At 50.7% G+C, this 14,340-nt stretch overlaps 1 protein-coding gene across 1 annotated transcript in view; it reads left to right on the top strand.

Annotated features, from left to right (window-relative positions):
- The window catches only part of LOC144149890 (inactive tyrosine-protein kinase 7-like), a 183,753-nt gene that overhangs the window by 137,796 nt on the left and 31,617 nt on the right, over nt 1–14,340 (top strand). The window contains exons 3-4 of the mRNA XM_077681619.1: nt 9,339–9,626; nt 11,415–11,562. Of these exons, the coding sequence (XP_077537745.1) occupies nt 9,339–9,626; nt 11,415–11,562 (436 nt within the window). The remainder of the gene's footprint in view (nt 1–9,338; nt 9,627–11,414; nt 11,563–14,340) is intronic.

Raw genomic sequence — 14,340 nt, 5'->3', positions numbered from 1 at the left:
TTGCCGCGGGCGAGTTTCGCGATGATCAATTACCCGAAGCACCCGTATTCGTGTACGCATGCGCGGCTCAGGTTCGACGGCCTGAAGCCGCTTCCGGAATCTCAATGGCGGTGACGTGGACCAGGTTACTACTTCCAGCAATTAAAGGCCTTCGCGGTTAAAGGAACGCGAGGTTAATGGGCTTCGAAAATAGCGGAGTTGCTCGTCGAAATGGGAGCGGCTGAAGCGGAACAAGAAGACCGGACGGCGACGGATTGTCTACGCGTGCACTCTGTTGTGTGCCTTTGTCGGAGCGCGGGAGGATTGCTAATGAACAATCGACCCGGTCGGCCCGCCTGCAACGGAACCGGGCGGAACATTTTCGCTCGATGGTGCACGCATACGGTCGGGGCGAGACTGATTATACCGTCCACGGCAATTTTGCAAAAGCCCACGTTCGGCAACCCGTGGGAAAACAAACTTCCTTTTTGCCTGCGATGCGAGCAAAAGGAGCGATTTGGTAGTCGTAATGTAGAAAACTCGATTATTCACATCAACCGCTCGCGGTCACCGACGAAGTGTCTCTGTAAAGCAACGTATTTCGATTCGACGTTGTGTACAGCAAGAGGCGATGGATTTGGTAGTGCCACCCTCGGCTTGTATACGGCTCGCGATCCCAAAGTGCCGCCTACGCGCGGCGGAGGGTATTTCGACATTGCCTTCGAAGTTTTATTCAACAGAGTGGTACTCATGGCCTCTCATGGAGAGAGAGAGAGAGAGAGAGAGAGAGAGAGAGAGAGAGAGAGAGAGAGAGAGAGAGAGAGAGAGAGAGAGAGAGAGAGAGAGAGAGAGAGAGAGAGAGAGAGAGAGAGAGAGAGAGAGAGAGAACCCGATCTCAGCCCCGTTAGAGCCCGGCGAGTGGTTGTAGAGGTCGACACGCAATAAAAATAAATTGTGGCTTGATCGTGGGTTGTGCTAGTTTGCGGCCAGAAATTCAAACTCTTGTTCCACGCAACGCGATGTCCTTGGGTGAAGGATGTGAAAAAAAATGCTGTATTATGTGTTTATAATATATCCTGAAATGAGTTATTCTTTTTCATTAGCACTGTCTTGTCATGTTAGCAGTGTGCAGATTTGGAAGGGAAACATTCGTGTTTTTTGTTGTTCCCGTGGTAACAGAGGGGGAGTGCTGTACTCCTGTGAGCCCATTCACGGTTTTGTGTGTGCGCGTATGTTGATATTGTATTGTTTAAAGGTCACGTGCCTTCTTATCCTCCCAGTGACGGCGGGGTGCTGGAATAGCAAAGATGTTGTCTGTAACATAATTGTTATATCTTACCCGCTTGTTTTGTATTGTTCTTAGTAACATCTACCACTATAATACAGCGACTAAGCAAACCACGATTTTTAACTTTCATTTCACAGGCAACACAGCGGACGGTTCTAACGGCAAAGCGGCTATTGCCTTGCACCAAGACACGTATTAGCGCACAGAAGGGCCCTCCATTTACCACAAGGTCTTATAAATCGTGGGCCTTTGTCATATTGCCGCTCTATTTGACCGCCGACACTGCCCAGAGGAGACGCACTGAGCAATGTTCGTTCCTTAAAACAAGTTAATGAGTCGCATCAACTGTGTCCTGCCGGATAAATTGCCTCGCACTGCGCCAATTACCGGTCCAGAAGGGGATCACCCGCGCATAATGAATGCGGCTTATCGGCTTCACTTCCCCCTCGCCAGCCACTCCGCCGTCGTCCTTGGATTGCGTAAATAGTCTTTACGGTTCCCCTGCCGCAACTCGTGTCCGCCAAGGCTTTTTGAGAAATCCCCTTTACCCGGCCCGTATCCACGCTCCCTTTTTGGTTCTTTCTTTTCCCGCCTGCCAGTCCCGTACGTCGCGTCACCTTGTCGGAAACCCCCTTGTCCCGAGGGTGCCGTCAACCGTATCTGGCAGGACGGAGAGGGAGGGGGCGCTGCTGTCGCTTCTCCCTACCCTCTCGCTGTTGCATAGAGGGACTCTGCTCTCCCGATTGCGGAGGAGGAAAGCGATCTCCCCCGCTCCCGTTTGGCGCCCTCCGTCTTCCCCTGAGCGTGACGATGGGCTGGCCGTGTACGCGTAAAACGCTGACCCACCTAGATTAGAACGGATGGAACGAACCCCGAAAATAAATGGCGCCCGGCGGAAACTGTATGGAAACGCGTATATGAGGGCCCGGGGAGTGGCAAGGTGAAATTGGCGGCGAGCGATATAAATCAACGTGACTCATCTGTCGGCAGAAGTGGGGAGGACGGCCAGTTTGAGTTCCCCCCGGTGTTCAGCAGGTGTGGTTATTGTCGTGACGTAAGCGTCTCCGAGGAGGGGGCGGGCTGGAGCGAAAGTGCCTCACCAAGGTCGCTGTGAAGGGCTTTACGGACCGAGTGCAGGTTGGCACAGCGAGTTTATGGTTTGTAATTAGCCCGCGGTCATAATCTATGGTAAGCAAGGAAGAATGCGCGAACTAAAGATTATAATCTTATCGCCTCGTTGAGGCGTACACGAAGAACGCGCCTTTTCCTTCTTGCCTCCGGGACGGAATACTGATTGCCTTCTTCGCTGACATAACATTTATTATGGGAAAGTTGAATTAGTATCAGCAGAGTATTTCAATGCTTTAGGCCGCGCAACACGCCGATTAGAGCAAATGCCTGTAAAACTACAAAAGCGCGCATATCTCCTGAAGCCCACATTCATTTCAGTGAAATGGTGCTGTCTGCTTTTAGGGAAAGATGGAAGCAGACTCCTCTTAGCAGAAAGCACTTTTGAACAGCCATGAGGCGGCGACGTTTGCTGTCTCTAATACCGGACACCTCCTGTCGATGTCTTCGTTTATAATATACCGTGCGAGTAATGTAATTCTACGGTACCTTTTACCCGCCATGCGTGCTAGCGCCTACACGTGATCACAACTGCAGTACATTACTGAACGTTTCTAACACTGCCGTCGCCTTTTCTGTTTTTTTTTTTTCAAGCGCCTACGCTTCAACTGCCGCGACTCTACTGTAAATCTCCGTAGTTCAGCGCAGACGTCGTGCTTCTCGTAACTGTCGTGCTTACGGGATAACTGTAAAACCGCGTCGACGCTCCCCCCACGGCCAGCCGTTCCTGACTCTGGAAACCAAGCGGGCCCACCGCAAGGAAGGCGTGCGTAATCGGTGACCCTGTACACTGTGGTGGAACGTGTTCCGCGGTTCCTTGACTCTCCTTCCAACCGGTTCCCCGTTACTGCACGGGCGACGCCTGCTCACGCGGCGAGCCAAAGACAAAACTCGGATGCGGGTGCCGTATGACCTCGGATCGTCTCGGCTTGGCTCGCTTCCGTGCCGCCGCCGCCTCGTTGTTCTTCGTGATGCTCAATGGCACGCCGTCTTCTCTTCCGACGCAATCACGACTCGGAAGAACGGGCCGGGAAACGGCAGTTCGAAACGCCGCTCTGTGCTAACACGGAAGCGTGAAGAAGCGTGCCGTGCGCAATCGATTGCGCGGCTCTCGTGCGTCTTTGTTCGCCCCGCTGGTTCTCGGTACGGCACACGTCCGTCTTCTTGGGCAGCTTTGTGGCGGTTTCCTGGCCGCACCGTTAGCCGTAGTCCCGTGCCTTGTTTCAGCTGTACGGGCTATTGACCTCGATAAGGGAAGCCGATTGGTTGCGTACTTGTACTAAGCGGACGGTGGAAAAAATTGGCTCCTATCCACGTGTGAAGGTGGTCAATTGAAAAACAAAGCTTTAAATGACACCCACAACAATCGCCCGTGCGACGTCAATTGAATACACACACGTGGCTCTACAAAGAGTGAAACCAGAGATTCCGCCAGCGATTACCTGGAATTCGCGAGGGCGGCGTCCCGAACGCGGCAGCTGCGCAGACACCGACACAAGCGCAGACACCGAAACCATTCGGCATGTGAGCTTAGTGATTCCCATTTATACCGATTTAAATTAGTTAGTTTAGAAAGTTTGAGAATGGCGAGAAAGCTGAGGGAACTCTTATAATCGCAAATTGTCAGTACCAGTTGCTACTTTCGCCTTTTGTAATACCTCTTAAAACACAACAGAATTGGTATTCAGCAATTTAGAAAACGGAGTCCCATTCGTGGCAAGCAGTGCGCAGAACGTGGCGTTTCTCTGGCGCCCAGATGTCTGTATGTGGTTTGTACATTTTGTTTTCCCGCCCTGCAAACCAATCGTTAACGTGTCTTTGGCGTATATACGACCACTTAATTCCGTCGGGTCCGGGTTACCCAGGAGGTGCTGTCGAACAATTAATCAAGCCGTGCGAAGGAAGCGCGCGATGGACACGAAGCTGCGCCAAAACGGGCCCAAAACAACCGTCGCTGAAGCAGAGGACAAAGCCGTCACGCCGGCGCGCTCGCCGGTGTGAGTAGGAACCTGCGCGCGGGGAACGCTGGGTAACCATTCGCCGCGCCATCTACACTGTGCTCCGTGAGTGAAAAGCGCCCTCCTCCTCCCCAGCCGCGTTGGGAGTTTCTTGTCCCGCACGCCACGAAGGAACCGTTTGTTGATTAATGTAGAAAACTTTGCTTGAAAAAGGTTTGAATCTGCGTGTTTTACTCTCATTTGGCTGGGCAGTGTTTGCGGATCGTAAATTCGTAAGATTCACGACTTTGTCTGGCTGACGCTCACCTTTCGCATAGTTCAACTGAATTGTGCTGCCAATTTACGTGGTTTTGACTGCGGAATCGTTAGTGTCCAGCGTTCACGATCCACACGTACTCCTCGGAAGCCGTTCACGGCTGCTTCACCCGCGCTTCTCTTAACGCGAAAGGCGGACTGAAGAGGTGTGATCTTTTCTGCACAAGTCAGTGACCGTCACAAAAGATTCTGGCAACTTGAGCAGCGGCTTCACCGGGGTTCATGTGGGTTCTTGAAAACCTTACAACCCTTGAATTTTAAAACCCTGTTTTCAAGGGCTTGCACGTCCTGAAATTTTTACAACCTTCGAAAATTCTCTTATTTTCTTTTTATGCGCTTAAAAGCAACATGAGGCTGCTTGAAGTACTGGATAAATCCTTGTGGCTCGGTTGACCTTCTCCAGCGAATGAAAGTGTGCATTTTGTAACACACTCAATGTGCTTGTATGTGTTAACTCTAACGAACAATGGTGCGAAATTGTAGAGGAAGGAGCTGTCGCTGGAACCATCGGTTTAGACGAACGGACTTTGAAGGCAAGGTCTCTTTTTGAAAATATAGTTCGAGCAACGTTTCCATTTTTCGACCGATTTCTCGTCGCATCCAGCCTCCACTGTCAGTGACGAGACGAGTTCGTCGCGCAGGGCGCCAGTTATTTTTTGTGCCCCTCAGCGTTAGAAAATTAATGGACGAATACTGTAAAACTACGGCTAGACAGTCAAATTGCAAGGTGAACATCGGTGAAACGGCACGCGGTGAGGCCGCAAGCGGATCCACTTAATTACGCGTGGTATACCGCTATGCACCCGTCTCAGCTGTCGAGTTCGCGAGGCGCCGTCCCGTCGCGGCGGCGGGGGCATGTCGCGGGGACTCGCATGTCTCAAAAGCTCGCCGCCCGTGGTGGATGAATACCCCGAGATAGCAAAGCCGGTGGCGGCGACGCCTTCTTCTTCGGCGCATCGGGTTGCGTGCATCACGTACGGCGCCAGCCTCGTTTGCCGCGTAAATCGATGCGTGCGCGATTCGAGACGGAGAGCACCCAGCACAGATCACGCGACGGCCATCGGCGCCGCGTCTTTGATTCGTGCGACTCGTCGCTGCACCGCGGGGGAAAAAAAGCGGCGTCTGCGGAACTTCCTTTCAGACCCTGCAATGTTCTGTCTCTGGCGCCTGCAGCAGGCGGCTCCTGCAGGCGGCTTGGCGCCGTTTAGAGTATTCATGGAATAGCCGTCCACGCGGCCAGGCCAATACATGGGCCAACAAAATGTTGATGGCAATGATGATTATCAATAAACTTTATTGGTTCGAGTCGGAGGGCTAGGGTTAAGGTCCGGGGGGAGGCGCAGCCGTGCCCGCTTCCCCAGTTGTCGCCGGTTCGAGGCAGAGTTTTATGCTAATATATACTAGAGGGACAACTGGCGCCAGGTGGATGACTAAGGGAGCCGCGCTTCAGCGTGCGTTCCTTCATGTACCGGGCAGGCGCGTTCCACTTGTCCTTGGCATGGTTGATGAACAGGCTGGAAAGTGCGCTCTCGCTGCAAAAAAGAAGCGATATTAGATTATTCGAATTCTTGTGGTTCTCATAAAACTGAGGTTCCGAAAGGATTTATTTGTCGGTGATTCTTTAGAAGCTTCATGCACGATGAACACGAAAAAGATGTCAGCCTTTTGGCTTCGAGGCAAAAAGGAAGCCATATGGGTAGTTAGGCCAAGTAGGCGAGGAACGTCGCTAGCTCCAATGGCGCCGCCCACGGCGGCCCGCGACTGCAGCGACAGATTTTCCTATATTGGTATGAAACTCTATGGTTTGAGAGGTTGAAGCTGGGGCGGAATTTGAGTTTTGTCTTCTGTGTCGAAGATGTTTATTTCCCTTCCGCCTCAATCTGGACGTAGTTGCACTCGCTAGGCCTTTGGCCAGTGGTACCGACAACCCGCGTTCCCCTTGTGTTGCGTCACATCTGGACGTATGCTTTGAGCCAGGCAGGGCTCTCCCGAAAGGGACACTTTAAAACAAACATGAAATGGACAAAACTTAGAATTCCGCCACTGTCCAGCATCTGTCCCACAGTGATCACAGGTTGCATGGCTGTTAGCGGTAAGGGTTGCAGCTTGCTGGCACATACAGTCAAACCCGGTTATAGCGAACTGCAATATGCGCCACTATTAGTTCGATATATCCAATAGTTCGATATAGCCGAACCCGCCTATAACGAATTTATTGTTACGAGTTCGCAATACGCGGGAATTCCGTTGCCATCCACGCATGCAGAAACGAACAAAATAAAGTATGTCATTACCATACACAAAAACAATCAACTTATTGCAAATAATAAAGCTACTTTCCGCCTTAACGCCTTAAGGGGAGACGCGGGTCTTAGAATCCCAAAATTTGGCCAAGAAATCGATTTTTCGATATCGCCATTTTCGGAAAGTAGAGCTATTTTTCTCCCGATTTGCAAAATATCCAGACCCAAGAGTACGTGTTTGATCCATAATATCAATTCAGAGCACCGACGACCGCTAAAATCGGCCAAAATTCGACGCGAAAATAGCATCTTTTCAACGACTCGCCGCTCGGGTTCTACGCGCGCCACGGCGTCCATCTTGTCTCATTCGAAAGTGCGTCTTTTCGGTTTCAATTCCCCGCCAGAACCGCTCCGTTTCGTCCGTTGGTTGCGAGTAAAATCGGGGTAGAAAAGAGACGGAACGCGCCGCCCAATTGGCTACTGACTGCACGTGACCGCAGGGCGCAACCTCATTGGCTGGGCGCCGTGGGTCGTCTGCGCGGCACTCTCATCACAGTGCAACGGCTCATGTATTTGTCTATGCGAGGACCGGCGAAAGCCCTGCATGGCGTAAAAATAAAGTAAATATGTCTATCGATAACTGAAAGGAAGATCTAGCAGTATTAAAAGCACCTGGAGTACGATTTTCTGCCTGTCTGACGACGACTTATTGCGAGAACGGCGCCGAGACGGAGGTAGGCTTAGCGCTCCCGCGGGCTGCCGAGGCGATAGCGTTACCGATATGATTACGCGGGCGGGTGCACTAAGGTGCGTCTATCTTTCGATCAGCAGCAAATAGAAAGAAAAGAAATGATAAAGTGGAGGATGCCGAATGCCGACGTCGCAAGGGAAGTGTGTTCATTCTGTTATCAACGATGCCGCGGCGGGTCGGCCCGCACTCCGGCGCGCGCTTCCTCGTCGGAAGGTTACCATATAGATGAGCGATTTGGGAATTATAAATGCTCTCACTGAGCACAATGTGCTTTGGTGACGTTGGTTATCCCACCTAGCCAAGCGCATGCACGTTACAGAACAGTGGGGTCCATTCCGTTACCAGCCCCTTCGCTGCAACTCATTTCACGCGATGTAAAACCGATTTTATTGCTACAAATGAAGCAGTAACATAACAGAATGAACGTTTACAACTGTGGTGCACGATCGGCACCTCAGCCTTGGTCGCCAAAGAGTGACGGCGCGCTGCCAACAGCCTAAAAATTGAAGCAACGTTCTGGCTTTGCTTTTGTTCAGTTATTCTGCCAAGTGCCATCTGTATACAGAGGATTTCATAATTTTCCCATCAACTGATTTCAGCAAACTTGGTATGCTCTTGTTGAGCGAAAAGCGAGCTACACTCTAAATTGTTTCTTTTTTTCATATGCTCAATAGATAAAACTGTCACTTGTAGTAAAACTTCAACTGCGATTTTCTCAGCTTCCCTTTTTTTGCAAATGTGCCTAGCCTTACAGAGGTTTTCAGGTTGTTTTTTTTCGAAGGATTTCTATAAAGGTTACACCGTGGAATTCGGGATGAAATGAACTGCATGCTGAAGCTATTTCAATTGGCTCAATGTGCCTCAAATAAATGTTGTAAGTAATAATTAGAGCTTGTTAAGTTTTCAGAAAACTGTACTTGGCATAATTAGACTAATTCTATCCAATCAACTATCTTTACAGGAATATAAATAGCTTCAGCATGCATGGCAGGTCTTAAGCTACACATCCATACGATTTATTTTTAAAAATTTTGAATAAAAGCCCCTTAACGGCCCGTAAGAAATTACTTAAATAGGCTCCAGTATTTTCTTTGTAACTCAAAAAACACTTATGCAACATGAAAACTAATTATGCAACATGAAAACTAAACATGAAAGTGTTTAATTCCTGGATACACCAAGATTTCACTCACGTCATATCCGTCACGGAAATGGCGCCAGTACAACGAAGCAAGCGGCCTGTGAAGGGTGCACCCCTGCACAGAGTCTTCTGGCGGGGAAGCAACCTTTAGTACAAGAGAGTACGTTAAACTTCGGGTTGTTCGTTTTCGGGTTTTATACTTTAACACGAAAGTGTTTTATGCCGGGATACACCAGGATTGCACTGACGTCATATCCGCCACGGAAATGACGCCAGTACACCTTCGCCGAAGCGACCCGCCGGAAGGAAGTCGCTCGCCAAGCACACCCACAGGACAGCCGCCGACCGGCATATCATGCCCAGTCGCACATTTCGCAGCACATTTCACTTTCGCGTTCTACCGGTTCCTGTGACAGTGGAATCAACCACAGCCTTTTGACGATATTTGCAGCGAAAAGGGCAGACACGCGGCCGCTTTTTATTTCCTCCGAACTAAGGACTCAACCCCCCTTCTTTTTCTCTTTTCCTCGCGCAGGGATCGGCGAGCAGGTGAGCGTGGAGCTGCACAGCCCGGCGTCCGTGGCTGACCTGGCGGTGGGCGGCGAGCTGTCCCTCCGGTGCCGTGCCGAGGGCGTGCCCGAGCCTCAGCTCGAGTGGTTTCACAACGGGGTGCGGCTGTTCCGCAGCGAGAGGGTGTCCTTCCGCGGCCGCCGCTTCCACCTGCAGGCGCTGACGCCCGCCGACAATGGCGTCTACACCTGCGCCGGCTCCAGCGAGGTCGGCGTGGTGCGCAGCCGGCGAGGCTTCGCGCTCACGCTCGCCGGTCAGTGGTGCTGCTGCTCTTTTATAAGCGTGCTCTTTTATAAGCGTGCTCTTTTATAAGCGTGCTCTTTTGTAAGCGTGCTCTTTTGTAAGCGTGCTCTTTTGTAAACTGAAGCAAAATGGAGAGACGAGCTATATCACAAGCTTGCTGCAGCACTGTGGAGGCTACATTGTTATCATTAGTGCGCTCGCTGAGGGCGCCTAATCCGCCGTGAAGGGGGTCCTGGAAGGACATTCCCTTCTCCCCTCTCGGCAAGTGGCACCGCAAGGCCCCGGCGCCTTTTGTCGCTTCCTTCGCGGTGAGTTAGGCGCCCGGAGGGGGACAAAAATGTAGCCTCCACAGTACTGCAGCTAGCTTGTGATATGACCTATAGTTGGTGAACATCCATGAGTGAAACTTAAGTGCAATCTGACAAAGGGACGAGAAAGGGAAGCGACAAACGCTGGTGTCGTTTCCTTTTCTCGCCCCTGTGTCGGATTGCGCTTATGTTTCACTCATGGCATTTTTCTAAGTTACAAGGGAGCTCTTTCATAAGTGTTTGTGTTGCAATTCGCTGAAAATGCTGGGCATGAGTGTATCTACTGTGTAGACATCATGGCCTTTCACCGTTTCTAGCTGAGGATGATTATGGTGCGATGCGTGCAATAAGGGGTGGCCTCAGTTATTTGTTCTTTCGATTGGAAGAGAAACGGGCGCAGATATGGCGTAACTGATTGCATTCCTGTGGTCAATTCGGACAGTCAGTGAAAGGGGACTGTCGCTGCAGAGGCCTCAACTTCTGCTGGTGATTCGCGAGTGAAATTGTTCTGGACGAGGTAAACCAATACCGGCTTAAGCCCGTTCTCCGTGGTGCGAATTTACCCGCGAATTCGCATACTTTTGCCGCACGATAGTGCGGTAAAACTATCTATTTTCCTTGCTGCAAATGGATACCTTTGCCACACTAGGAATTCGCTGGTAAATCGGCACCACGTGGAACGGGCTTTACTGGAATGTACGCAAGATCCTTTTTTATTGGTGGAGAAAAAGTGAGGGGCAGGGGGTCCGAGTCGCTGTACTTATTCGTAAACGATGCATGATGCCCGTTCTACATGGTGCGAATTTCGCCTGCGAATTCGCAGACGCGGCGTCGCTTGTGCGGCAAAAGGATCTATTTTCGTTACTGTGACAACTTCTCATATGTTTGAAACTGTCGAACTATACTCGTGCGAACGGTGTTTGACATTTGGCAGTTTGTCGCAGCAGTGAAAATAGAAAAATAGATCGTCCTGCCGCATGAGCGGAGCCGCATTCGCGAACTCGCCGACCGAATTCGCACCATGTAAAAGGGGTTTACACCTCCCTCGATCTTCCCTTCGTGACATAGACGGACGCGCACGCACGTTGTAGAACTTCGCTCTCGCGATAAAGGCCGTTCCCTCTCTCTCTCTCTCCGTAATCTTGTCTCTAGATAACGTTCTACTCTCGCATGCGTGCATAACCTAACGCAATTACACAGCGCATATAGGATCATCGCAAAGACTGGTCGTCGTGAACTTCGGTATTAAACAGAAAACGGCACGCAAGTGCGAGCGTGGATGGCGCTGTTCGTGCACCACGTTAATTGAGACCTACCTGCTCTGGCAAGCGACGGCAACCCCAAACCATGTGGTCGGTATGAACGCTTTAGTATTGATGAGAAAAGCGGGCCCATGAGGGAGGCACTTCCTTCCCTTCGTGCGCCCATTCGTCTCTCGCACGTGTTCGATCAGTGAGTGACCGGTAGCGGATGGTCGTGTGGATGCCCAGGGGAGAACGTGCCCCGGATCAGCACGCTGCCGACCGACGTGACCGTGAAGCGCGGGGACGCGGCGCGCCTGGACTGCGTCTACGAGCGGGCAGCGGTCACCGAGTGGTACGCGCTCGACGGGGACGTGCCGCTCGCCAACACCACCAAGTGAGTGAGCGTCGCCCGTTGCTCTCGGCCCTTCTTCACCCGCGGTGATCGGTGCGCTTCAGTTGGTTGCAGAGCTAAGACTGCTGTTTGACGCATTGGCGTGCACGTTGCAGCACCGCCGCATTTGCGTCCGGTGTGTGGCCGTAATGTTATTCCACGACGCGTCGGCATCAAATCACCGGTATCTCATTGGTAGCACTCGCTTCACGGCACCAATGTAAATGACTGCCCCAAGGTCGCTGCGCATCGAGATACAGCAGCTCTTCGTTATATAGCTGCTTGACCTGATGTATGTATACAGCGCTGGCTATCTCCAGTGGTCGAAAAGAGGCAGCTTCATCCATTACTTATCCGCCACCACAACCACAAATGCAATGCCAACGCAATTTGCGTAGGTGATCACCTCCAATATAGGGAGGGGGGGGAGAACAAATTTTATTTTCCGCAGGACCTAGGTCCAGGCCACAATTGCAGTCTTCAATTCATCACCGGTCCCACGCGCTTCCTGGGCATCCTGGTTGTTGGATGCAGCCGCAACCTTTTAAATTGCTCTCGGTAGCCTGTCAGTTCTAAGACTAAATCGAGGATGTCTTCGGAATATTGTGCAGATGTAAGCCTCGCTGACGACGTGAGGTTCTCATAAGCAGCGTCCGTATACCTGACCTTTCACGAACTCGCAAAATTTGCGCGTTTATCGGCTTGCTGTTGTTATCTCGGATTCGCGTTTGGTTTCTGTGCTGGTAGACACCTGCATAGTCTATAGAATGTGTTCGTCGAGAGGTATACAGCGACCAGCTATAGTTTCTTCTCTGTTTTTTGTCCCAGCCACGCAGCAGCCCCTTCCGCCAGCGTTGCATGCTACCAGTAGCCATAATTAACACTAACCACTTCCTGCACTTTATCCTGACTGTATTGGTTAGCTTCTTCGACGTAACTCCAATCTCGTTTATGTTTTATTTGGAATTCAGAGGCGTTGTTGCGTAGAAGACACCTCATATAATTCGAGAAAGCGCCCGTCAAAAAGATAATCAGAGTTTAGTTGCTATGGTTAGGGCAGTCGTTGCGGGTTGTAGGTATGCGTAGAGTCATCAGCAAAGTTTTGGGAGCCACTGAGGGAGGTATTTTAAGTAGTTTCAGTTTCGTGCGGAAGTCCAGGAATTGTTTTCGGCACCTTAATTATTCTCTACGTCATTACTGATCGACCATAGGCGGTACGGAAGGTAGCCACTGCAGTGGCGCGTAAATTCTAGATATCAGCAAGGGGAGGGGGCAAAATGGCCATTTCCCACTTCGCGCCCTTTCGTATCGAAAACGTCAGTTTCGCTGCTCGAATTCGTGGAGAGGTTAATTTGCTTCGGGGATAGTTTCTTTTTAGCAGTATAGCAGTGGTGTTTCGCGTCTCTATCCACCGCCCCCTTGTTTTCAGTGGGAAATTTCTTGAGGATATTCATGTGTGTTATGTATACGTACGTACACCCTTTGTCAAAATTTTCTAGGCCAATCCTAAGCCTACCCGACCACAAAGAATTCTAACAAGCTTTACTCTCGAGTGTGACGCAATTCAGTAAGAAATAAAGGTGTTTTCTCTAGCTTCTCTAGCTATCCGGCAAAAAACGTTTCAGCCTCGCTCGGGACGTAAGCTTGTACGTTTGTACACTTGTACAATTTTTTGCCGCCTGCGCGTTTCCGGGTTGGCCTAGAAAATTTTGACGAAGACTGCACATACAAATATGTATGTATGTATGCATGTATGCATGCATGCATGTATATATGTATGTATGTATGTACGAATGTATGAAAGTATGTGTGTATGTATGTATGTATGCATGTGTGTGTGTATGTACGCAGAATATAAGCTAACGGGTTTTGTTCAGTTTCCCTCCGTTTTTCAAACCGTAAGGGGTTCAGGAGTACAAAGCCAGTGGCAGTCAGCGCAACACGACAGCAAAATATCCATCGATAGTAACTTTTTCTCGCCGCCAGGGACAGTTGAGACAGCGGGAGTGAAATAATGGACGTACGTCACACGCCCTTGCATACGCGCCATGAACGAAAACGAAAGAAAAGAGAGAGAGAGAGAAAAAAAGAAGGAATCATTTTGCGTGTTTATTATGCACTGCGCGCTTTAGTATATCGCTTTGTTTCACCCGCCTTCAAACTCAGAACGTTCCTTTCCCTCCCTAAACGATGACGAATCGGAAATGTGTTCTTTCTCTCTCTCCCTTCGTCTCTCTGTCTCACCGGTGTACGGTATCGCGTGTCAGGTCGGGGCGACACGGAGTCGAACTTATAAGGGAGATTTATGGCGCCTTCCGACGGGCGGACGTATACAGTGGCTTCGGCGGTCTTGGACGGGCCCGAAGGGGCTTCGCATCGGCGGTGGCCACCCTTTAAAAAGCATTGCGACATCGGGGAACCTCCTCTTCCTCCTCGGACGGCTGACAGCCAGGGAAAGCGGCCGACGGGGGTATATATGATGGCGGCCGGCCGGACCGGAAGGGAAGGAGAAATGTGTAAAGAAAATGGAAAGAATTTAGCCGAGCAACGGACTCGCCTTTGTAGCCCCGTGGATGTGTCTCCATTGCGACTGGAAGAGGCAAGGTGTGCGGGAGGAGGAGGTAGAAAGAAAAGGACACCTTTGAGTCTTTTGTCGGGAGAACTCGGGGGAACCTGGAAAAATGGACGGAATGACGTCTGAAAGTTGCGCGTCTTTTCTGCCTTTGAAATTATAATTGGGAGGTACTTTTTAAACAGTTTGCTTTGCTGGGAGACGGTGTT

This window comes from Haemaphysalis longicornis, unplaced genomic scaffold, assembly GCF_048455015.1.
Source record: "Haemaphysalis longicornis isolate Haplotype H1 unplaced genomic scaffold, Haemaphysalis longicornis Haplotype H1 scaffold_8, whole genome shotgun sequence".
In the NCBI taxonomy this organism is placed as follows: domain Eukaryota; kingdom Metazoa; phylum Arthropoda; class Arachnida; order Ixodida; family Ixodidae; genus Haemaphysalis; species Haemaphysalis longicornis.
Note: the sequence above shows the minus strand (reverse complement) of the source record. Positions and strands in the feature narration are given on the sequence as shown.